The sequence below is a fragment of the Oculina patagonica genome, chromosome 4 (assembly GCF_052425735.1).
Source record: "Oculina patagonica isolate OP01 chromosome 4, crgOcupat, whole genome shotgun sequence".
NCBI lineage: Eukaryota > Metazoa > Cnidaria > Anthozoa > Scleractinia > Oculinidae > Oculina > Oculina patagonica.
The window spans coordinates 24,460,109-24,485,850 of record NC_135761.1 but is presented as its reverse complement, the minus strand read 5'-3'; the positions used below and the strand labels follow the sequence as shown (position 1 = coordinate 24,485,850).

The window sequence follows — 25,742 nt, the reverse complement described above, 5'->3', positions numbered from 1 at the left end:
TAGCTGTCCGATCAGCCTTGCATTTCGAGGGTTCAATATCTCGTGGATAAAAGTGTTTTTATTGCTTATGTTTTGTGGATCTTGAGATTAGTCGATGTCAAAAATGGAGGACAGAAAATATAAACAGAAAACCTCAATGAGAAGTTAATAAACTGAAATCAAACTTCACACTAATCCTGGATTAGCTAAATCGTGGTTTGAACAACCCGGCCCAAGGAAGCCATCGAACTCGAAGCCAGCCATCGAACTCGAAAAAAGTGGAAATCGAGTGAGTCATTTCGTGTGTCGCTTTGAAGTTTAGTACGTCCGCCCGAAAATCTTCCCACATTGACTTTTTTGTAAAACTTTCACCGCTGTGAGATTATGAGTTACCCATTTCAGAAATGTAATAAAACTGAGGGTTACCAGCCATTTAAAAGCTGCAAGCGAAGTGAACGCAACGGCGACCATCAGCGCGCGCTTAATTATTGCGACATGAATTACGTGCGCAATAAGGATTCTTCGATGTGCTTGAGTTCGCGTCTTTGGAGGTCAGTCGTGTAAAGTGGGCGAATAAAAGGCGCACACAATTGTCTCGAACGCACTCCGCTAATCCATGATTATTACTAGTTCAATATTGCTTATCTTGATCTGCGCCAAGTTCCTGCTTCACTTAGCTGCTGTTTGTAGTACACATTCTTTGTTATCATTTCACGCTTGAATAGGTAGCCTGTTCCAGGCTCTCAGTAGTTGGAGGCAAGCAAGCTGGGAGAAACGGGGGGGCCTCGCGCGCTCGCACGCTTTTTTACTCACCCCAACTACCGAGAGCCTGGAACAGGTTACTGATTGTTAATTGAATAGCTAGAGTGACAGCAAGATATATCTCTTTTCATCCATATCTATGACAAGAAGGTGACTGTTCTAAAGGTGAGAACACTTTTTTTCTTTTGAGGCACGAATTTAGTAATATTATTGTTATTGTTGTTTATTTTATTTTTTAATTTTTTTAATCTTACTGAGTGTTATGATCAAGTGGACAAAAAGGATTTTTCTGGAGTCAACAAATTATCAATATTTTGCGTGTTCTCCTCACTTAATATGGCCAAATGGCGTAACAGTCTAATGAATTATGCATTACAATATGTTCGAGGATGTTCTTGGAGTTTTAAGAGAAATAAACATAGGCAATGCAATGCAAGGCAGGCAAGAGTTCTTTCTTACTTTTCAGTAGCATTCAATAAAATTGTACCAGAAGCCTATAAAGTGACCTGCAATTTCTTGTATGGTAGTGTTGTCAACTTTGGTTGACACTTCGCTTAGATACAAGATTAGTTTGGAAGGTGAAAATACGACTCTTTCCTTACCGTGTTTTGGTGTGAGTTTCTTTTCCTGCTTCACTTTTGACATGCTTTCTTTATAGTGAGAAGATATCACAGAAGATATAAACTGAATTAAAATCTCTAAAATTTCTAAAAAAAAATTAATTTAGCCTTGCTATGAAATATCAATTTCCATTTCATTCCGAACTTGGAGTTCATTTCCATTCCTAGATTTCAGCAGGTGTTTTATGTCATGTTTGCTTGTTGTGATGGAAACAAAGCCCTTTTACGTGGGACGTGCTGAAACACGAGGTCACGTGATGAAATTCATGACGAAGGCGTTTCATTGGGTTCGTCGAAGTTAATTTCCGAACATTTGAGGTGGTTTTACCCTCTTTTTACTACGAACAGTGCGAATCAGAGGATTCAATCGATCTTTTGAGTTCGCTTGAACTTTTGAGACATCCGAAGGCAAATATCAAGTCCTTGTAAGGAATAACTTGACAGTTGCTGTAATCGATCGAAGAATCCATCATGGCGGATAAACCACCACCGTATCAGCAAGCTGGAGCAGGCTATCCTCCACCAGGCCAACCCGCTTACCCACAGCAGCCAGGCTATCCTCCACCGCAAGGCTACCCACCACCTCAACACGGCTATCCACCGCCACAAGGATATGGGCCGCCACCGCCTCAAGGCCAAACTACCACAACGATCATCACCCAGCCACAGACTGTTGTTGTGGGAAGTACTGTGTTCGGCGAGGCGCCCGCTTCGATGGTTTGCCCTTACTGCAGTGCAACCATAGTCACATCTGTGCAGTATTCCCCTGGTACGCTGACTTGGCTGGCTTGTGGAGGTCTGATTTTGGTGGGCTGTTGGGTCGGCTGTTGCCTAATTCCGTTTTGCATCGATGGTATGCAAGATGCCTGCCACTCTTGCCCGAATTGCCGAAGGCAGCTTGGTGTGTTCCGCCGAATGTAGACCACAGAAGAAGGAAGGGAAGGAGAGAGGAATTAGTGAAGGAATTATTGCAGAACGATCAGTAAATCTTAAATTTTGTTTCACTCTTTTTGTAGCCTAACTAGCCACTTAGGAACTATACTAGATTTTATAAACACTCCATACCTTACATTTTTCCTATTTCCTTGTAATCATAAACTAGTTATAGTTCAGCACAGCACAGCTCTGTGGATAGTAAAAAATACTAAATAATCATTTTTACGACTGTCCTTAAGTAGTTTTATAACTGACAGTGAAAAAAGTGGATATTTCTTGGAATCTTGATTGATTTTCACTTGGTTTGCATCTTGTAATTAGAAACTGAAAGTAGTTCTATAAAAATAGCTTCGCAAAGAGGAAAACTTGGAAAAAGCATAGTATAATTAGTGATGATATTCATGTGCCATTATTGGTTTTACTTTTTAAAGTTGCTGGTAAAAATATGTAGTAGGTATTTACTACTGTATATCTTAGAATGATAAAGGTTTATTAATCTGACAAAAAGTTGGCTAGAAGGCAGAGTAGAGATATTACTAGCGGCGGAAATATTGGATTGTATGAAAGTTAAATTTTATATCTCTCATGAACCCAGTTGCAAGTTTGTAAGCAGTCAATAATAAATATTATTGTACCACCTTGCGTTCTACGGCACAACAAGGACGGATGATGATGATGAGTCGGTACTTCTTCAGCCTATGTATTACAGCTGTAAACATCTGTCAACTTTTCAGACGAATTATAACAATACACATTCGTCTCTAAAAATATTATTGTTAACAAGTCAGTAAATGTCCATTTTTTTCTGCCAAGTGGTTTTGTGTTTTTACGTCATTTATAGAAGACTTCTGACCAGCACTTTGATGTTGGATTATAAGATATTTAGTTTAAGTAACAAGTTAAATCAGAGTTACTAACTATGGTTAAATTGAACCTCTACCCCTTTATGAGCATAAATTAAAGAAGTGTGCTACTTCACAATTAATTCCAAAGTCTAAACTTTGCCATTTTAAATCTTTTTTGATCTTAGCCAAGCTTGTATATATTTTTGGTTTATAATAATTACTTTTTTGGTGTTTTTATACCAATTATTTTAAGGTTTCTTTAATTTGGAGTGAATTTTGTGCATCATCATAATATATGCATTTCAAATAATTGTGGAAAATTGTGTATGCAAATTTTTTCAAGGCTATTTATGTTCCAGTGTTACGGACCTGTTAATATTGTTGGTCAAATCGTTCATACACCTTAAAAAAACCCTTGAATTTCAGGAGTTTGATTTCAAGGCCTTGAAATTGGCTTTTGGTCCTTGAAAGCCCTTGATTTTTTTATTGAACATCAAAAGGCTTCAAGGCAATGAAAAGACGGCCAAAATAAGCGAATTTTTTAGTTCTTCAGCAAGCACATGAACGGCACAACAGACTGGAAATCGTTGATTTGGGGTAAATTTCATGAAAAAAGTCCTTGAAATTTCCAAGATGGGTCCTGGAAAGTCCTTGAGAAGTCCTTGAATTTTGGCCTGAAAAAGTGTACGAACCCTGAATTCATCCATAACCACAGAATGATCATTTCATTACTCTTATTGTTGTGAATTTAAAATCATCAATAATACCCATGAAGAGCCTTAAAAACAATAATACTTGAGATAAAATTGGATTCCTTTTTACTAACACCCTTCTATCAGTCTTGTTAAATAAGGAAGTCTAACTAACTTGCATACAGTTGTCATAACTTTGCATGATTTACATGCTATCCAACAGGGCTGCAAATAACAGTCGGCATTGGCCGGCCAAAATTTGCCCATGTCGACGAAATTCCAAGTCATGGTCGGACAATTGTTTGATCAAAAAGTATTTTGCAGCAACGATGAATAAAAATCTGTGCGACCACAATTTTGTTTCACTGAAGATGGTGTCTCAGGAGCACATAAGTCCTTTCAAGTGAAAAAAATAATTTGCAGCCCTGATCCAAGGTTACATGTTTTGTTGCAAACATTTTGCTTAGTTGATCAATAACCTTTAATTTACAGAAGTGGTATTGTTTTCCTTTATCTGCTGAGCCAATGTTCTTGAGATACCAGAAATGACTTTCAAAAATTGATCATTTGATATAATTTGTAATGTACGTCATCCATCATTCAATGTCTAGTTTTCAGTTGAAAAAAAATATATAATTTGTTTTGCCTTATACCTCACAAGGGAGCCTGTTGACAGCCTTAATGAGTAATTAGATAAGTATAGGTTTCTAAAAATACTGCTCCATATAAAACATTACAAAACATGCCAACTGTTGAGGGCAAAGGGAACATGGCCATTCACTTCATGGGTTATCTCTGATCTGACTAATGGGAAAATTATTAATTTAATGGCAAATAAGGGAGAAAATGTAATTTTTTTATGAATCAAGCAACAAGTATCTCCTCAGGGAGGCCCACATGGTTGATCTTTACCCACAGTTATGTGCAGGGAGGATGTGGGGACTGACTCTTGGTACAGGGTAAAATTTATTAAGTCCTGAAATTAAGGATAAAAAAAATTAAGTTCTGAAATTAAGGATGAGGGCTTAAGCATGTCAGTTGGCAATAACTATTTTTTTCTGGTTTACATGACATGCAGTCCACTCCCCGCTCTTCCCCACCCTACCCCACCCAACACGTACACATCTTGAGGGTAATCTTGAGGGTAATCTGGGACTGCAGAAATTGTAGCCAGCGGTTTATTTAAAAGAAACAAAATGGAGGTTGGAGGCGATTATTTTGCGTCAAGGTGTTTTCGCCGATTTTTTGGTCAAAAAACAAGATCAATTCCGGAGAAAAGAAAGAAAAGTCCATAATAATCAATTTCTGCGTGGTTCAATTCTCCTTTTGAGTGTTTTGCTAGTCATAATTTCGCGAATTGGTCAACATGGCTTTGAAACAGGAGACTTCGCATTACACTTTCAAGAGGAAGGTTTATGTCGGAAAAATGAAAAGACAGGGAAATCAGAACCAAGGCATCATGGCACAAATGATGTATTACAGTAAGTTAATTCTGTTGTACCCGTTCTTAGCTTATCAAGTACAAAAGGGAAAAGGCAATACGTCGAATAGTGCCCGGCCTGTCCAATCGATGAAAATCGATCATCGGAAACCAATCGATATAATCAATATAATCGATAAAAATCAATCGATTAATATCGATTGGTTCCATCAATCGATGAAATTCGATACTCACAATTCACGTCCTCTTAATTGTATCGATTTTAATCGATTTTATTGATTATTATCGGTTATAATAAATCAATGAACCATTTATCAATTCTTGCAACATTTGTAAGGCGATACGTTATGCATCCTTTCACTAAGTTAGTCAAATCGAAGTTCTGCGAGTCAAACAAAGCACGAAATGAACGTACTAATAATAGAGGCTATTGTGAAGGGCTACCACAAGTGCCCATTCTGATGGAAATATTTAAATCGCCTTTTCATGATAAAACAAAATAAAAAGAGCTAGCATTGCCCAAGAGTGTTGTTATTTTGATAGAGTTTTCGGTAGAGTTGGATACCAGTGAAAGCTCCTGCGAACCTTTGATAGTTAAGCCCGGAGTGAAGTCAGTCTATACGTGGAAAATGGGGAAATGGCCGGGTCTCTTCTTAATTGAAGAAGTCAAGTGTTTCGTAATTTTTACACATTTAGAGGAAAAGCAGCAATTGCACAACAGATCACTTTTTGTGAAGAGGAAAAAATACAAATTATAGGTTTGACTCAATTGCCAAGTGCCTAGCGCAAACGTATCTGAAATCATTATTAAACGATTGCAATTGACAATCGATAAAAATCGATGACAATTGATAAAAATCGATGAAAATCGATACTCACAACTCTTTGGTTCATCGATTTTCATCGATTTCCGATATCAATCGATTAATTGCTATCGATTATTATCGATTACAATCGATTTTATCGATTATCGAATTTTTATTGATTGGGCACGCCGGGAATAGTGGCATGGGATATATTAAGCCAAAACTCAGCTGTTTCAGGCTTGAAATGAGCTGTCTTTTACTATTGTTTTTAGCTTGTTGGGAATGTAAAAGCTTGGTTACCTAATGCTTACAACGTTGTTTATAGATGCTGAAATTCATTTTGTGTTTATTGGGCAAATCAAGCAATCTTTATTAAGTCAATCAGTCAATGTCAATCAGTCAATTTTATTGTGCCATTTTTACCGAAAGAAGACTCTGCCCTTTATTTAATTCAAAAGTACCCCTGTCTCTAACGAGAGCCTTCCCTTGATCTCCCAGAATGAAATTATTGCCCTGGGTGCTAAATCAGGTCATTTTAAATGATGGCATTTAAATGTTGATGCTCTATAACTTGAGGTATCAGTTAGGTCTCTGACCTTTGTACCCATATGAAGGGGCATAGGCATACAGGCACCTTCAGACCAGGGGGGCGGAGACCCTATTGCCCGAAAAAAATGTACAACAAGACGTGCATTGAATAAGTTGTTTACAAACCTTTTTCTTTATTTGCAACACACACACAGAACAATTCTTACAAAGCGAAATGTTCACTACTAATTACTACTAATTACCTTGCCTGCTTGCTTAAAAGAAAGGTTAGTTCTTTAATTTTTTTGTGGCGTTACCCAAAGATGTCAATGCACTGAATCCTTTTTTCCAGAAATATTTTTTATTCACTCAAGCTGTAGTTCAGTAAAAATTATAGTATTTGGGGGGAGCCAATTTACATTGTTTTTCTCCTACTTGAAAGTTATACAAACTCTTGTGAAACATTAAGGGGTAAATGGGTTAAAACACTTCATCAAAAGTAGTGAACTATAATTGTAGCCCTTAGAACTTAACATTTGAGACAAAAGCATTAGCCTTATCGCATTTGTAAGAGCTTTGTTTCAAGATCTCACACTACATGTAAATCCACTGCGCGCAAACACTTAAGCTGTAGAAAATCCTAACTTCTTGTCACCCTAGCCAATTTCCCACTCACTTCACTATGATTGCAACTGTATCAAACTGAGGGGTCACACAGAAATTGCGAGAAAAATCGAACGTAATTATAGCAATTTGTGTGAGCCACTAAACGAAAGCAGATGAATGAGAAATTTAGACTTTTAAACTACAAAGTTTAGTATAATTCCAATACTTTTTGCGTTGAAGTAATTCGTTTTTAGTGTAATGTTGAGATTTGTCAGCTTATTTTCTATTTTCTTCTCTAGGCTTATTGCCCGAATTCTAAGCATTTTGCTCTAAAAATTTTGGCACTGGGGGGATTGCCCCGCCCCTCGCCCCCGGGCCTCGTACACATAAGGATGTGAAGGGGTTAAAAAATATAGAAAATGTAGAAAATGGTGTGTCTCGGAAACTTTTTTGATCTGATCTCGAAATTTTGTCTGGAAGCCTTTGAACTGAGTGATGAAGTCTGGTTTTTATGTGTTTCTTTCTGTCTAAAAATAAGTCTTAATCTCGGAATTTCAAAACAGGATCTCAATGTGTCATCAAGTCTTGGATTTTACTACTGTATTTGCCACCCCTAATGTATTGACTTTACAAGTTCCCCTTTCACAATGATAAAAACTGATCCATGAGAAGTATTGTAACAATTAACCATTGATAAAAGCTTTTTGTTTGTGATGCACCTTTCCCTGATCCTGGTGCAACTTATTTATAAATTATTATAAAAACAAAGATTTAGATCTACCTTTCCACTGGCAATATCATAAAATAATTGGTTTATGCTTTTATCAGTGCAGTATCAACTTATGGTGCACTTGGGAAGTTTGGAGAGCACCCAAGAAGCTATAGAGTTGCTCTTGGCTATCACCTCAAGCAACTCTTACACTTCTTTTGTGCTCTCCAAACTTCCTGCATGCACCGTAACTCGATAGTCTTTCTTTGCTCAATCATGAATACATGAACCAGTTGATTATTGTTTTAAGTGTCAGAGTCACGGCTACGTGGTAAGATCAGGAGGATAACAGATGCTCTAGAAGCCGATCCTGTTGACGTACAAACACTGAAAGAACTTTCAATATCGGCTGACGGCCTTATTACTGTAGACTTGAGGTGCAAGGTGTGGAATAAATTACTGAATGTTAATGCATTTGAAGTTTCAAGAAATCAGGACAAAAAGAAAGGTAAATCACATAGTAATTCCCTTGAAATAGAACTGCTCATAGATTTCCAACCAAACTTTGCCAGTTGCTTGTTTACCTTAAGGGAAGTTAAATGTTTAAAGGGGGTCACTGTATTCGTTTAGGAGCAGGAAGACCTTGTATTTACCGTATAATTTCTTATACATGTATTTCCTTTGCGAGTATTGGCAAAGTACACGTTTTCGGTGAAGAGGTGTTGTCAGGTTTATTCTACGCTTGAAGCACATTACAAATATCTTCCCCCATCTTAGGGCCTGTTTACATGAAAGGCGGGTGCCCCGGCTAACCGAGCTACCCTGGGCGAGCCAACTTTTCATACATTTCTTAAGAAAATGTATTGAAGCCTTTACAGCATGCTAGGAGGGTAACCCGCCTTGCCGGGGCACTCGGTCTACTTGCCCGGGGCACCCTTCTAGGCGGAAAAGCTTTTTGCCATGTAAACGGTTATGACCGAGCTATCCCGGCTTGCCGGGATAAGTTTTCGCGCGTGTTTTTGAACTAAATTTGAAGTAAATGGCATAAAATGTATAAATTCTGGACACAAACAGTGCTATTTGATCAAAATTAGTTTTATGACTTTTATCGGTTGGCTGGAAAATATTTCTTTGAGCAACAGCTAATTAATTCGAAATTTTCGTGGGAATGATTATCCTAATTCACGACACAACAAATTTAATTTCAATTTGACAGCCAAATACTGTTGAATTTCGATTGAATTTCGCCAAAAATGAACGCAGTAAATTTCTGAGAACTTGCACATCAAATTAAAATAGGTTTGAAGACGAAAAGCCTTGATTATTCAGTAAAAAGTCATATTTTTCTTCAATCATTTGGAGCTACAATGTCTTCCCATGCCGTGACACGCTTCAATGACGCTGTCTCATCTCGGGTAGAAGGGCTGTGAATTCTGCATGTAAAGGCGGGCTATGTTTCATCCCTTCTAGCCGGGTAACTCGGTTAGCCGGGGCACCCTCCCTCCATGTAAACAGGCCCTTAAACATTGTTAGAACTAGCTTTAAGTGCCTAAGAAAATAACTGTTGCTAATGTAATCGCTAGAGTTAAAGGAAGCTTTAATCATCTAATTTTTAAGCAACTGCACATTGTAACAATAATATTTTATTTTCCTTAGACAATTCTGAGTTGAAACAGTTTCATGAACACAAATATTGGAAACAAGTTAACTTGGATGTTGATCGATCACACAGGAGATTTCCAGCTGGTAAGATATTGTCCATTAACATTTACATCAATCCCCCTGGGGGCCACTCCTATATGAAAGGGATGGGGATGCTCATCGGAAAATTCCGGGTGAATGAAACATATAGCCCCAAGGGAGCTTAACCAAAATTATGTAGGTCTCACAAAAAGGAGTGGGGGGGGGGGGGTACTATAAGGGCTGGGGGCTTAATAGAGTAAGAGGTTCTTCTTCTTCCACTAAAGAAGAGTTCTGACAATGTGGCAGTCACCAGTTAGTCCCATGAAAGAGAACATGCATACAGTTAGTTTAAACACCATAATCACCATGTTGGTGATTGCATTCACCTATCCTCCTCCTGCCTCGTGGCAGTGATATAGATAGTATTCATGTATCTGGAATAGAATCTGGCTTGAATAATCCTTTCACTGATCGGAGTCCATTCCATCGGAGATCTTGCTTCATTTTTTGACATCAATCAGTATGCCCATCCCTTCTCTGTGGTTGTCACCATCTCTTCCAGAGTAAAATGGTTTCACCTTCTGTAAGTTACATTGTTCCTTGTCCCGTCCAGTGTGTTTCACTGATGCCCATTATGTCAATATTTCTCCATGTCTTTTCTTTTGCCACCTGTGCAATAATTCCACAAGTTTAAGTCTGTAAAGTGTCCTTACATTCCAGTTGCCTGTCGTCATGGTGTAGTTAGTTAGGGTGTACCAGTGGCTTGACCGGCTGGAGGCATCCCGGTTGGCTTTGGGTTCCATGCGTCATCAATTCTCTCCTATGAGGAACTGCCACAGTACCTCACTAACATAATTACAGAAGGTTTTAATCTGCACAAGTTAAAAACAATGTAAAGTTTTTATTGACGTCGACTATTTGTTCAAACAAGTGTTTTGCAACTTGAGCCGCAAGAATCGCTGGAATATTCCCGCCGCAACTTGTTTCCTTTAAAATCACTCAGTTCAGATTTCGCCATGACTTTAAAAAAAACATGTTTTGTTTCTCCTCAACTAGCTAAATTGCGAAGTTCAGTCGGACAGAAGTTGGGAACTTTGTATTGAAATTGACAATTTGATTCGCTAACTGGCAACGTAATTGGAAGCTCGTAACAAACTTCCAATTCCCCAACAAAATAACATATTTCCACGTATTTATCTTGAAAACGGCGTACACAAAAAATGGTCATTCCGGGTTTTAGGATTCCAGGCTTTCTTTTCCGGATTTCCGGCATTCCGGTTTTCTGGGTTTCTGGCATTCCGGGCGGTTTTAGGACAACCCCTGCCACACCCCCCTTTGAAATAGTGAATTCACTCTGCTTCTGGTTTCTGTAATGACCTGTTTGTCATGGGTGTCCCTGCCAGGAGCACAAGATCGATGTAGACTCCAGTCAACATAGCTCTAGGGGTCACTGGAGCACGCAAGCCACCCCACCACGAACAAGGTGGTGATCCCAATCGAGGCGGTGGTACCAGTTGCCAAAAAAAATTCACATGTAGCACCCCATTTTTGCAACCTGCAACTATCCTCTACTTTTCACAAATTATGCTGTTGCTGCGTGTGACATGTCCATTGCAACTTGCAGTGCAATTTTATTAACCCTTTCACCATTCTATTTCCAATACACAAAACCCCTCGAACAGCAAATTTCTAGCTATGTCAAACTTTCCGTCTAAAATAGCATGATTTGATTTTTTAAACAGGGTTTGTGCACTTCAAATAGGCTTTTGTATTCCAAAAATTGTTGGGGGTAAACTGGAGCGAGCGTGGTAAGCTTAAGGGGAAACTGTACCAAAAAACTCCTTTACAATGTGTGAAAGTTGATAGTTTCTAAAGAAACACAGCTAGTTGGAACTAATTATGGCGCTGCGTCAGCCCCGGAAAACTAAGACCCGGAAAGCTAAGATCCGGAAAGTTAAGATCCCCGGAAAACTAAGACTCGGAAAGCTAAGACCCCTATTTTTAAGGGAAAGTCATTCCTCAAAGCTCACTATACCTTGATTCAAGCTGTCCAGAATACTTTAAGTGGTAAAATGAATTCATCGTCTCAATATACCTGTCCCCTGCCTTTATACTTTCTTCTGGAGCCGCTATTTTGTTTTCGCGGAAGCTGGAAACTAGTTATTGCGGTACAGCTACAGGGCAAAAGAGCACGTGATTGTTAAGAAATTATAACAGAAAGGACCGAGATGACATAGCTAGAAAAGTCTCGATAATTCTTTGGCGTACATTGTTAGTTCCAAGTCAGATTTCCTTTTTATTTTTTATCTTTGGCAGAAGGATAGAAGTTCTAAGGTCAAAATAGGTGCAATGTTAAAGAAGGGTTTCTATCTGTGCTTAAATTGTTTCGTTACAGTTGTTGTTTGTGTTTAATCTGCGCGAGTCACTGCGTCTGAATGGTAGTTAAGGTAGTTAATGATAAGACATGGGGAAATTCAATCTTGTCTAGTCTGATAAGCAGATTTATTTTCTAGGCTTGTGTATTATGGCCAAGTATGGAGTTCCTGTTGTAATTTTTTTTATTGGGGGGGGGGGGGGGAGCAATGTGGAATAAAATGGCCATGGTCCGACTGGTTAATCCGTGCTATAAAAAAGACCTGAGACCAAGGACACCTTGGATCACATGCACACTTTTCAGAAGTGCATTCTTTTTCAAGAAGTTAACAGTTAGCGTCTCAATGCTTGTGATTCTGACAACATGTTGATATTTTAATAGGAATAAAGTTCTATTTTTTAAGATATTGTACAATAACACTGGAATTAATGAAGAATGAAAGAAGACCCCTGAAGATGGCACCCTTCCTCCTTAGTATTCTTATTCAAATGAATACTGCTCGAAAGTCAGAAAGAAAATAATCTTGATTGCTTTTATTTAACCTTGATTTGTACCTCCAAATGCATTTAATTCAACGAAAATTTACTTTTGCCAGTGTATTACTACTAGTCTAGAAGACTTAAATTCATCAAACAAATAGCAGTTTGTACGGTTAACGCTCATCATTTGGGAAGGAATTTAGTGTTTCACCTCACCGCGCTCGCCAACACATAGAAAGCAAGGAGACACGTATATTGAGACGATGAATTCATTTTAATACTTAAAGTATTCCGGGTTTCTTGGCTTGGTCCTTTTTTCCCTTTTTTTTCCCCCCCCCTGACCACTTCCTAGTCTCTGTTCTCAAATCTTAAGCGGTCAAATTCCCGGAAAAGCGGTTTAGTACGTTCCAGTGGGAAAACGGAATCCCGGTTTTCCAGTTTAGTGTGGTGAAAGGGTTAGGCAAATAAGAAAGCATTCTTAGCTCACAGGAGATTTCAAGATTATAATTTCTAGCTGGTGCATTGTAATTTGCGAACAAAAGTTACAAACATGTGACATCCCATCTGCAACTTGCAATGCTTCTTACTGGTCATCGAAGGTTGCATTGCAAGGAAAATTGCCTCGTGTATCATGATGGCCTTTAGGCTGTTGGTAAATATCTGGCTCATAGAAATATTATTATGAGATACATTGTTACATTATAAACTTGAATATAATTGACAAAATTCGTTCTTTTGTTGTGAATCAGATATGAGAGCATCAAGGCGTCGTGCTCTTCAAGAGCAACTTGTCAGAGTCATCATGAGAGTGTTATGTAGAAACCAGGATCTGCACTATTATCAGGTACCATAAAACTATTTATGACAATTAATTTTGTGTTGCACCACAAAATATCCATATTCTGACACGGATGTTTTTTTTGGTTTGAACCCCCCCCACCTCCATTCCCTTGAAAATTCCAGTTTAGCTTTATACCCATAATTTGTGGATCCCATAGAAATGGATTTTTTGTGGAACCACCCCTGAATTTGGAATTCAACTGCTTGTATTTTGCTGTAGCTAAAGAAATCTAGTGTTTCTTTAGGTCATTTTCTAGCAACATTTATTAGAGTACAGTCGAAGCTCTCGTAAGCGGACACCCTTGAGACGCAAAAAAAGTGTCCGCAACTGGAGCTGGCCGCTTACGAGAATGGTTCTTGTAAGCGGCCACCAGAGGCCTGTAGGGGATAGATGGCCGCTTACGGGAGCTTGCCCAGCTAACATAATGGTAATATGCATGTTAGTGGTGTTTCAAAATGTAACCGGACATGGATTACGACAAAACAAACACTGAAATATGGTACTGTAATTACAGTAAAATCATTGTGATGAACGGCGATGTGAAGTTGATTGATTAATACAAGATACAGAGGTTTTTTATATGATTTTCTTTGCGGTGTCCGCTTACGAGAGCTTAAAAACAAAGAAAAAGTCTAAGTCGTAATCTCGGAAAGTGTCCGCGGCCGCTTACGGGAATGTCCGCTTACGAGAATGTAAAAATACAGAGTTTGTATGGGAGTTAAAACGGGGTTTCCAACAAGGTGGCCGTAAGTAGAGCTGTCCGCTTACGAGAGTGTCCGTTAAGAGAGCTTCGACTGTATTATAGAGGGTTCGCACAGTCTTGAAAAGCAATCCTTGAATTTTAGGGGGAGTCCTAGAAAAGTCCTTGAATTTTCTTCAACTTTGCATGTGTTGGGGTTGAAAGACAATATTGCTTTACATAGACTTTGGTCTTTTCCTGTTTAAAGCAGCTTCAAACACTGAAAAAGCAAGGTGTAAAAGTAGCTGATAAAGGGAAATTGAGAAGAAAAGTAATCCAACTGTGCACATGAGTTTAAATGTCAGTGAAACAAATTCGCCAGCGGTTTTCAGGGTGTTCATTAGGCATCGGAGATCAGAGAATTCTCTAGCTTTTACGTAGAATTCTCCGGCTAAATTTCAAAGGCCTGTACCTATATAAAACTCTTAATTGTCCTGTGCATGCCGCATGCCGCATGCGTTTTAGGCATTTAAAAACCTTTAAAACTTGTTAGCTTGGACTGGGAATGTGCATTAATGTAACATCTGTAAAATTACATTCTGGTAGGTGGTCCTTAAAAATTCAATTTGGTCCTTGAAAAGTCCTTGAAATATGGTTACAATTTTTTGTATGAACCCTGTTATAACTAAGTAACCAAATGTTTAAATTATTTCCAAGGGCTACCATGATGTAGCAGTCACGCTGTTGCTTGTTGTTGGTGAGGATTTAGCCACAGCTCTTCTTGAACAATTGTCTCTTCATCAACTCAGGTATATTGACTAAGGCTGGTTTAGCCAAATTAAAGTGGTGAGCGAGGTCATAATACTAGGTTCTTATGTGTGACACATGTCCTGCCAACTGCAGGCTCAAATATGTCTAAAGTGGAACTCTGAAAATATTTTTTCCGAGTATTCAACTTGAGAACACTTCTTCATTTACTTTCACTTTATCCAAGTTGCCATTTCACATTACATTATTTTATCCACATTTATCATTTAGACATATTTGAGCCTGCAGTTGGCAGGACATGTGTCACACATAAGAACCTAGTATATGACCTCGCTCACCACCAGTCTCCCATAGCTCAGTGGTTAGAGCGTCCAACCGGTATTCTGGAAGGTAATGGGTTCGACTCCCGTTGGGGGAAACTTGGAAAATCTTTTTTCCGAGTATTCAACTTAAGAACGCTTCTTCATTTACTTTCACTACATTATTTATGAAGTAGTATTTTAATTTAATTGTATTTTGTTCCTGTTGATTTAAGAGACTTCATGGAAGGTACAATGGAGAAGACCAGTAAAATGCTGGCATTTTTACATCCCATTATTGAAGAAGCTGACCCCGAATTAGAAGATTTTCTTATCAGGTATAGAAGTTGGAGAAATACACCTCTTGGAATTTAGGGGGCCTTTATGAGAATGGAGTCACACTTTATAAAATAAAACCTTCAAATGAGAGGTTTAACTGTTAAAGGGGTGAGCCTTCTGTTTGTAAGGAGGGCACTAAATTATACTGTCACTACTGCATCATACCTGCCAACTCTCCAGATTTTCCCGGAGTCTCCAAGTTTTTCATCAAATTTCCCGGTCTGATTTTCTTAAACTATTCATACATTGTCTTAAATGATAACCTTGCAATGCAAAGATTTCTAGACATCTCCAGATTTTTGTACTCTGGGGGTTGGCAGGTATGCTGCATGTACATTTACATGTACATTGTAGGTCTTTTTTTACTGCCTTTGATGGAAATTAAAATGAACTACGGGTAGAGTTAGGAATTTTTTTGTTAATCTGGCAACCTCAATCTCCCTTTACATAATTCTTGTCACCATGTGAAATGGAATAATATTTTTGTCACAGTTATGCAAAAAATATATTATCATAGCCCACTATACCGTGCAATAAAACTTATCTTGAGTTGGAGATTGGGCCGAGTGATGGCGGAGTAGGAGCGCGCTTAAAGCCGCCGCCTTCCAAAAGCTTTTCATGGCCGAAAAATTGTCAAATCTTATCAGAAAACGCAGAAACAGATCGTCTACAAGTTCTGGAGACGAGACGTCGCCTCTGCATGAAGCGAAAAAATCCAGAGATCTTGCAGAAGCAATAGACGAAAGCACAAGCAGCGAACACGAGGCAAACGACGAAATCATGGATGCTCTCAACAAAATTGAACTCATTGGAGAACAACTGAACTCCATAATAGCGAGACTGAGCAAACTTGATTCAATTGAAAGTTCCGTCAGAAATATAGAGACCAATTTGGCAAATCTCAAGGCAAGAACAGCCAAGCTCGAAGAATTTGAAGCAACGACCAAGAGCGATATAGCAGAATTAAAGAAGTCCTGTACTTTCAACGGCGATAAGTGCAAGGAACGTCAAGACGAGCTTAAGAAGAAGATAGAGGAGCAGAATGAAAAAATAGCCTCTCTGATTGAGAGCGAAAGGAAGATCACTGCCAAAATGAACGACATCGTCTCAAAGAACCTCTACCTTGAAGCCTATTCCAGGAGAGAAAACATCAAATATTTCAATATCCCAGAAGCACGTGAAGAAGACACCGAAGAAGTGCTCAGAAATTTTTTGGAACAAGATCTCGGCTACCGCAACGCCCGCAACGTTGAAATTCAACGTGTACACCGCCTCACAACCCGTCGGAATAGCGACACAGCTTCACGTCCAATCATTGCCAGATTTCTTCGATATAAAGATGTGGAGGAAATTTTTTCTTTAGGGCGACGACTAGAAGATACTGACTTCCAAATGTTCCGTGATCTTCCACTGGAAATCATTAAGCGACGGAAAGATCAAATGGCAGTTTTCAAAGAAGCACGACGACAGGGCATGAGAGCATCTTTCAGCAAGAGCCAGCCCGACAAACTGTTTGTAAACGGCAAATTCTGGCCTCCCGGCAAACGTCTAGATGCAGCTGACGAAGCAGATGAGTAACTGTGTTTAATAATTATACCTCGTACCTTACTTTCTTTATATATAAATCTCTATGCTACAGGTGGCGGGCGGCTTAGCTGTCCGACAATACTTACTCGATCCGATTTTCACCATTCGGACCCGCTAGTCGCTTAACCCAAACTGATTAGGATTTTTTATAGTTTTGTTTATGCTTTATTTGTTGATTATTTGCCTAACCTCACGCGCTTTAGTATGTTTATGTGTAATTTTTTGTGTTTTTTTCGTGCCACCAACGTGCTTTTCGTATTATTACAACACTTTTTTGTCGACTCCAGTATGCACAGATATACAAAGTACTTCGCCAAAATATTTCTAGATATTTAGTATACAATTTCTACTTTCAAAGCTTAAAAATACGATTTCTGAGCAGTATGCAAAACAATGTCGTATGTGTTCTGTTCATAACGCTTTTATTGTCAAATAATCAAATAGTGCAGATATCGATTATATCACCTTTTATTTCAACACAATATAGATAACAATACAATCACGGTAGCTTCTCTCAATGTACGGGGCCTTGGGAATAACGCTAAAAGAAGAGAAACTTTTAATTGGCTCAGATCTAAAAAATATTCGATCTACATGCTGCAAGAAGTACATTGTTCGCAAGAAAATTCACACCTATGGGCTACTGAATGGGGATACAAAAGCCTTTTCAGCTCCTTCTCCAGCAAAAAAGCTGGTGTAAGCATTCTTTTTAATAACAACTTCGATCTTCAAATCAAAAAAACCTATACCGATGATTCAGGACGCTTTATCTTGTGTGACTTAAAAACAAATGGAAAAAGCATAACCCTAGCAAACATTTACGCCCCAAACGATGATGATCCTGCTTTCTTTAAAAATCTCTTTGATCACCTTCAAGATTTCGAAGGAGAAGAAATAATCATTGGAGGCGATTTCAATCTCGTTCTTGATGTAGAGAAAGATAAAAAAGGGGGCCTGCCCAAAACACATCACAACGCGCAAAAAACCATTCATGAGATATGCGATAACTTCGATCTTGTTGATGCCTGGAGAATATTGAACCCCGAAGAAAGAAGGTATACTTGGCGACAAACACAGCCTTCTGTCCACTGTAGATTAGACTTCTTCTTAACAAGTCAAAGTTTTCTGTGCAGCATTATCTCTGCAAACATTCTACCGGGCTTTAAGACAGACCACTCAATGATCACATTAAATATATCTCTTCACTCAAATCCAAGAGGGCCTGGTTTTTGGAAACTCAACACATCACTTCTGGCCGATAAGGACTACATTGATTTGATAAGGTTAACTATCCGTGAAACACAGAATGAATACGAAAACGATGAGTCCATAAACCCTGCGCTTCTTTGGGATATGATTAAACTTAAAACTCGGGAAAAATCCCTTAGCTTCGCTGCCGCCAAAAAGCGCAAAACTTTGAATAAACAGCATGATCTAGAGGAAAAAATTGCCTTACTAGAGAAAGAACTGGAACAGCTGGCTGCCGTCAGCGAAACGCAAAAAACAAATAAAACACAACAACTTGAGTTATTCAAAAGCGAACTAGAAGAGATATAATCAAAGTGCGTACCCAAGGGGCAATCTTGAGATGTAAAATTAAATGGTACAATGAAGGTGAAAAAAACACTAAATATTTTCTCAACCTTGAGAAAAGACACTTCAAACTGAGTACAATAAGCCAGCTTAAAATCACTGATCAAGAATTTGTCACATCCGACAGAGAAATCCTTGCTGAATGTGAAACCTTTTATAAAGAGCTCTACACATCCCAGAAAAATGTGATACCACGCGAAAGCGCTTTTTTCCAATCTGAAAATGACACGGTTCTGGACCACTATGAGGCAATGAGCTGCGAAGGTCATTTAACAGAACAAGAGTGTCTAAAAGCGCTAAAAAGCATGGATCGGGACAAAAGCCCTGGAACAGACGGACTCCCAGCTGAGTTTTACAAAACGTTTTGGAAAGACGTGTCTCCCCTTCTGATAAGTGCTCTCAACTATTCATACGATGAAGGAAGTCTTTCGATCACACAAAGACGCGGAATCATTAAACTCATACCAAAAAAAGACGCAGAACCACATTTAATTAAGAATTGGCGACCACTGTCTCTCCTTAACTGCGACTACAAAATAGCCGCAAAAGCTATCGCAAATCGAATAAAATCGGTTATCCAAAAACTTATCAACAACGACCAGACGGGTTTCCTAAAGGGTCGATTTATTGGAGAAAACATAAGATTGATAGATAACATCATTAACCATGCTTCCCAAAAAAATATCCCAGGGCTATTGCTTTTTATAGATTTTGAAAAGGCCTTCGACTCGCTTGAATGGTCTTTTATTGAGCGCACGCTCCAGTATTTTGGGTTTGGCCCTTCTCTGATAAGCTGGTTTCAAACATTTTACAATAACATCGAAAGCTGTGTCTTAAACAATGGCTGGGGGAGCTGTTTTTTCCGAATACAAAGGGGCGTTAGGCAAGGTTGCCCTCTTTCGCCTTATCTATTTATATTATCTGCTGAAATCTTAGCTAAAGCAATCAGATCGAACAAGAGCATAAAAGGAATACATGTAAACAACTCAGAAATCAAAATAAGCCAGTACGCAGACGACACAACCTTCATTCTGAACGGCACTAGGGAGTCATTATCCGCCACACTTAGGACGATCGAAACTTTTGGAAGTATGTCTGGTCTCAGACTTAACAGCAAAAAGACCGAAGCTCTATGGATTGGATCAATGGTGGGAAATAAGGAAAAACTTTTTCCTGAGAAGAACTTTAAATGGCCAGAAAAGAAAGTTAAGGCCCTCGGCGTCTGGCTTTCTACTGATCCTAGCATCACATTAAACATAAATTATAGGGAAAAAACGGACAAAATTAGAAACATCTTAAGCAATTGGAAATATCGCCGGCTAACGTTACTCGGCAAAATCCAAGTAATCAAAAGTCTAGCAGCATCTCAACTTACGTACATTCTAGCCCCTTTGGCGACAAATCATAAAATCATCAAAGAAGTAAACGATCTCTTCTACAGCTTCCTTTGGGACAATAAGGGTGATAAGATTAAGCGAAGTGTCATGATAAACGACTATAAAAACGGAGGTTTAAAAATGGTTGACATTGCTTCTTTTACCAAATCGCTCAAGACTGTTTGGATTAAAAAATATCTTGACGACTCTAACCGCGGAAAATGGAAAGAATTTTTTGAACTTGAACTTGGGAAGTATGGCGGCAAACTAATCTTCAGATGCAACTTACATAAACGTGACATTTCAAAGTCGATGTCGGTCCAAGACCCTTTTCTACAAGAAATTTTAGAAATATGGTCAGAGGCTAACTTTGATGACAAAATCAAAACCGAGCAGCAATTTCTGGAACAACACATATGGCATAATTCACTAATTAGAATCGAAAACAGACCGGTTTTCTACAAAGATCTTTTCCTACATGGAATTACCAAGGTAGGCCAGTTAATGACGGACTCGCGCAGTTTTCTCCCTCTTGCAGATCTTATCAGCACTTACAATATACGAATACAACCTATAAAGTATCTAGGCCTTATTTCTGCCCTTCGGCACCATTTCAACTCTAACTGTCTTGGCAAAGAACCTTGTAGCATAGAAAATCCCGATACCTTTTCCGAGACTTTTATTAAGAACGATAAAGCGAACAGAGTTGTATACCAGAAGCTCCTCTCTTCCAAAAGAACCGCACCTTTAAGATGCCAAGAGAAATGGAACGACAGTATTAAATCTGATGAAAGATGTTCTGCTGACTGGACTAATGCCTATTGTCTGGCAGCTAGTTGCACAAAAAGCACAAAACTCGTAAACTTTCAATTCAGATTTCTTCATCGTATTCTACCAACGAACCTTTTCCTAACAAAAATTGATATAAAGCAGGACCCAAACTGCTCTTTTTGTACCAACCATCCCGAAAACCTGATCCACCTGTTCTGGAACTGTACAATAGTAGCAACCTTTTGGGAAACTTTGACTGAAAAACTTAAACAGGTCAACCTAATAACGATAGACTATCCAAAACACTCCGCCATATATCTGGGTCTGAGACCAGACACCACCAAGTTTTCACTTCAATTAAATTTCTGCTTTCTTCTGGCAAGACATTATATATGGAGCTGCAGAGTCAACAAGAAGATCCCGGTTTTAACAACTTTTCTTGTGTCCCTTAAATCGCAGTTTCATATAGAGTCCAACAACCTAGATACTACCTCTAAGAAATGGAATCTTTTACTTCCACTTCTCGACATTACGTAGTCTTTTTTGCAAAAAAAAAAAAAAAAAAAAAACTCCCTCGTATATTAACCTTCTTTAAGCGAACCAAGGCCAAAGTGCATTTGAGAGATAAATATACTTTTTTTGTTTTATATTACTTATCTAGGATATCTTTCTGCACCAATTATCATCAATTATTATCAACTATTAACTATAAATAACATTTAGGATTAAATATTAATTATTAGTAACTGCTGTTAATCAAACTGAACTATATGAAGTAGCTATCGCGTATAATATTTGTTAAAAAATAATAATATTGAACTGATGTAATAATAGGCAAAAGGAAACATTTTTAGGCAGAGGAGTCGCCCTTTTATTTATTTATTTAATTTTTCATTTTTTTGTATGTTGTTAATGTAAGTAATTTTTTACGTAGTTTCTTTTCGTGTAATAAGTCTTATTGTTTTTGTGAATGAATAAAAAAAAAAAAAAAAAAAAAAAAAAAAAAAAAAAAAAACTTATCTTAAACAGGAAATTTCTGACCCTTTCTGGTGTAAGAAAAGTATTGACAGAAACTGTGTATAATATTTGATTTTTTTTCTTCTCCAACCAGATCTGAAGTGGGCCAAGTGTTCGCGCTCAGCTGGCTTATCACGTGGTATGGTCACGTGTTAAAGGACTTTGCCTCTATTGTTCGCTTGTATGACTTCTTTCTAGCCACCCATCCTCTAATGCCTGTTTATTTCGGTGCTGCTGTAAGTCTGTGTTCTTTTCCTTCGCACTTAACCGCAAAAGTTTTTTCTTCTTCTGTTTTTAACGGATTAGTAATAAATGCGTGTGCTGTTTATGGAAGCCATTTGCTCTGTGATTTGATTTAAGTTTGAATCAGTCTTTTACTACACGCGTTGGAAAATCAAGCTTGTGAAACTCTAAAGTCCGAGTAATCAAAGAATTACATACATTAGGCCAGCAAAAAGTGTGATAAGCCAATCAGAAAGCTTAAAAATTAGAAAGAAAAAATGTGCATCTGGTGCCAGACGCGGGAAAAGGCGGCTCGTGGCCCAAATTACAAAATTGTTTGTTCCTTTACATGCATTTACTTGACTTCATTTTCGCTGCGCCTCGTTGACTGTTCACTCATACAAAATTTATAGCTCGTGATCTTAATATTATGGTAGACACTATAAAAGATGCCAGACAGAAATCTATAATTTTGGGCTTTTTTAAATCAAACGTTAATTTAATTTAATTAACATGAGCAATTTTCCCTTTCGAGAGCCGTACACGCGCAATTGTGGAAAAAAGTCAGAAGAACCAATCAGATTTGTGGATTTGCAAAAAAAAAAAGATAGATATATCATGTTTACTAACGCTGAACCAAATATAAAACTCAATAAATCAAATCAAAAACAGAATCTTATTATATTAGCAAAATTTGAAGGTCATTATTAAATTACACCTCAGTTTATCAAGTCAATTTGCATCTACAACAACAACAAAAACAACAGCGAAAATAAGAAGAATAAAATAAAGTGAGTATATGGCTGACCGAAAAAAAAAACCATGGGCTAATTAAAAAGTGGGCAGCAATCCTTAGCTTTTACATCAGTATTTTTTTATAAGGTACTTGAGAATTAAATAAACACATACAAAAACGCACAAACAAAAATTAATTTTGCATCTGTTTTCATTTGCCTTAGCTTGTTATTCGTCGTCGTACTGATGTTCTGACCGGTGAATGTGAAATGAGTTATGTCCACCATCTTCTCTCTCGTATTCCTGATGATTTACCAGATTACGTGGAAGAACTCATTACCACAGCACACTCACTCTTCTGTAAATATCCCCCTGAAAAGTTGGCTGGAGCTGTAGAACGTTACCTCAAAGAGAGGTAAGTGGGGAGTTGCATGACGCTTTTCACACAACGCTTCTAAGAGAAGTTGCGTGACGCTTCTCAGAAGAGTTACGTGACAATGCAAATAATTGGTGTGAAGGAGAAAAATTCGAAGACAAGATTAACAACAACTTTTGGTAGCTCTGTTTATTGGCTATGGGTTTAATGCATGTTAAATCCACAAAAAGGCAGAAATAACGCTGGTTTGAGGGCCTCCATGTTCCCTTTTTCCTAGCCTGCGTAGCTGGCGGTTTTGTTGCGCGCTTTAAACCCCAACAAAACCGCCAGCTACGCAGACTACCTTGTTCCCAACAAAATGTTACTTAAAAATGTTCAGGTTGTAGCCAGGCATCTAAAAAAAAAAAAATTCGAAAAAAATTTATTGGCAAAACACCATATGCTTAACGACCATCAAATAGATTTGGAGAGCGTCGAAATTGTTGACAGGTCAACGGTGTGGAAACAACGACTAATTCTTGATGCTTGGCATTCTGTGCGAGAAAGGAACGCTATAAACGAACACATAGCGCTACCAAACGTTTACAATAGCATTAAGAATTCATAGACTCATTAAAAATGCTCTAGAGACTTTTGTTGCACGCGGAAAGTTCATTTAGTTTTTATCACACATTCGTTACATATTTTAACAGGACACCGTTGAACATTTGCATTTTTATCTTGCTGAAGAAGGCAACAGTAGTGGCCGAAACGACCAAAACAATATTTTTAGCCAGTGTCAACTTATTAATTCGATTTTTTTAAATGTTACTTGTTTTTCCGTGTTCCGTTAAAGTATTTCCTTCAAATTTGGTGTTCCCTGTTCTCATGCTTTCGTTCCCAGTTTTATTTACCTTTGTTCCCATGTTCCCAAAAAGTTAATGGCCGCGTTCCCTTGTGTTCCCTGAACCCCCTGGGAGAGCCTGTGCAAAGTTTTTGTTCCTTTCCAAGTTTAGAAAATCTCGACTTGCAACTTCAAAATTATTTTTCCTTTTTTTTTATGAATCCGAGTTTCCACTCTGAGAGTGCGGCTTATCTACAAAAGTTGCTTCGCAGTGTGTCATGAGTGGTTAAATTTTTATTTGCCTAATAAGGAACACCCCAATTTGGCTCTGATCATCAGTTTCGTGTAATAATTCGTTTCTCTTCTTGAATATTTTTTCTAACATCTATATCCGTGCACACAATTCTTTTAAATCCATGTAGAACTCGAAAGTAAGGTGGTGTTTTGTTTTAATTCTAGCATGGCCGTAACTAAGCACAAACAGTTCTTAAGAGAGCTAGAAGATCAAAGACCGGACTCTGTTTTAAGACAACGAAAAAAGCAGCTCGCCCGTTACAAAGACAGTGAACTTGAAGCTCCACCGGACTTTCAATCACCGAATCAGACAAATGCTTACATGAAGTTCGCTGTATGGACGTTAACAGCTTCTGTGGGCACTGTGGCGCTTTATGTGCTGAGTTCTGCAAAACGGTGGATATAACAAGAGGGATAAATTACTTTCTGCAAAATGCTGCCTTCTTGAAGTGAAAGAGAATGGAAAAAAGTTGGCGGGAAACCTCGCGTGACTCCCGTGTGAGTGTCTGTGCGGTGTCACGCCAATTGAGTCACGTAATCTTCACACTCAGGCCAGAATGAAATTTCTGATTAGACCATGAAAAGCTGAGCCCTAGTGAGCCAGGTCGCCAATTACATACAAATCTTTGCGATTTTTGAACCGAGATTCTACGGGATTATATTTGTGTGCTGCATGGTTCATGTAGTACATGGTATGATTAAATGTTGATGGGATTAACTTTCCACTGGTCTTTTGCGTACATCCGTTTAGCAAATAACTCAAACAGCCTTGTTCTTCGTGAGTAAACTATTTTCAACAAAGGTGTTTACAGCCTGATCAAATTTGACTTTCCAAGGGTGTTCAGTAGTATGTATTTGACCATCTAATACGACAAAATATTCGCTTAAGGGCCCACTGACGGATTTCTCGCGCGTTGCTAAGGTGCTAAAAGAGCGCGCGCTGTATTGCGTGTACGGGTTACTCACGCTATCTGTACGCGCCAGATGTGCAAAAATTTCCTTTCGGCACTTCTTCAAACTCGCCAAATAAGATGAAACAATAAGAACTGCCGAACAACTTCCTGACTAATAGTTGACTTCACATCTGGATCAGTCAATAATGAACCAGTAAACAGTTTTTTACACATGCAAAGTAATCTCAAAAGCGTCGCGACAACTAGCGCGCGCACTGTTCTCTTCAGTGTTACGCATGCGTTACAAATGATTTCCGGTTTGGAAAATCTATTGGCGGTCTTGTCATTTGCCGCCTGGTCGATAACTAAGTTCATTTCTTACATTTTAAAAATCAATATACAAAGAACCATACTAAAAAAAAAAAAAAGATCATAAATAATGATTAAACGCAAATAAAAATTAGACTTTCTTTATTGGTCACGTGATCATGGGCGTGGCCCGATGACGTCATATTTACGTTATGGACTGAGTTAAAGATTCAACCATAACTAAACAAGAAAAATTGCTATAACTATATAACCGTGATGTCCCTAGCAACGGGTCCAAATATATACGTCAGTGGGCCCTTAATTACACAAGTAACACGCAAAACGTGCAACTGAGGCAAG

General features: G+C 38.3%; 3 protein-coding genes across 3 annotated transcripts; all 3 read left to right on the top strand.

Moving 5' to 3' along the window:
• The first annotated feature begins 1,615 nt into the window (after positions 1-1,615).
• On the top strand, positions 1,616-3,109 carry LOC144649916 (lipopolysaccharide-induced tumor necrosis factor-alpha factor homolog). Its single transcript, XM_078509512.1, has one exon. The coding sequence runs from the start codon at positions 1,833-1,835 to the stop codon at positions 2,280-2,282; it is 450 nt and encodes a 149-aa protein (XP_078365638.1). The 5' UTR covers positions 1,616-1,832; the 3' UTR covers positions 2,283-3,109.
• Positions 3,110-5,021: 1,912 nt separating this feature from the next.
• LOC144649915 (TBC1 domain family member 20-like) lies at positions 5,022-25,158 on the top strand. The gene is made up of 9 exons (XM_078509511.1): positions 5,022-5,315; positions 8,235-8,432; positions 9,581-9,670; positions 13,210-13,304; positions 14,698-14,789; positions 15,284-15,385; positions 21,825-21,966; positions 22,912-23,102; positions 24,346-25,158. Exons 1-9 carry the CDS (start codon positions 5,201-5,203, stop codon positions 24,584-24,586), a joined length of 1,266 nt encoding a protein of 421 aa, XP_078365637.1. The 5' UTR covers positions 5,022-5,200; the 3' UTR covers positions 24,587-25,158.
• On the top strand, positions 15,997-18,407 carry LOC144649914 (uncharacterized). Its single transcript, XM_078509510.1, has one exon. It carries the CDS (start codon positions 16,005-16,007, stop codon positions 16,962-16,964), a length of 960 nt encoding a protein of 319 aa, XP_078365636.1. The 5' UTR covers positions 15,997-16,004; the 3' UTR covers positions 16,965-18,407.
• Positions 25,159-25,742: the final 584 nt, after the last annotated feature.

Excerpts from the sequence above, each read along its gene's own strand:
- LOC144649914 (XM_078509510.1), top strand. The coding sequence starts at position 16,005 with ATGGCCGAAAAATTGTCAAATCTTATCAGAAAACGCAGAAACAGATCG.
- LOC144649915 (XM_078509511.1), top strand. The coding sequence starts at position 5,201 with ATGGCTTTGAAACAGGAGACTTCGCATTACACTTTCAAGAGGAAGGTT. Across the intron at positions 21,967-22,911 it reads CTGTTTATTTCGGTGCTGCT|CTTGTTATTCGTCGTCGTAC; the intron begins GTAAGTCTGTGT and ends CATTTGCCTTAG. Across the intron at positions 23,103-24,345 it reads GAACGTTACCTCAAAGAGAG|CATGGCCGTAACTAAGCACA; the intron begins GTAAGTGGGGAG and ends TTTTAATTCTAG.
- LOC144649916 (XM_078509512.1), top strand. The coding sequence starts at position 1,833 with ATGGCGGATAAACCACCACCGTATCAGCAAGCTGGAGCAGGCTATCCT.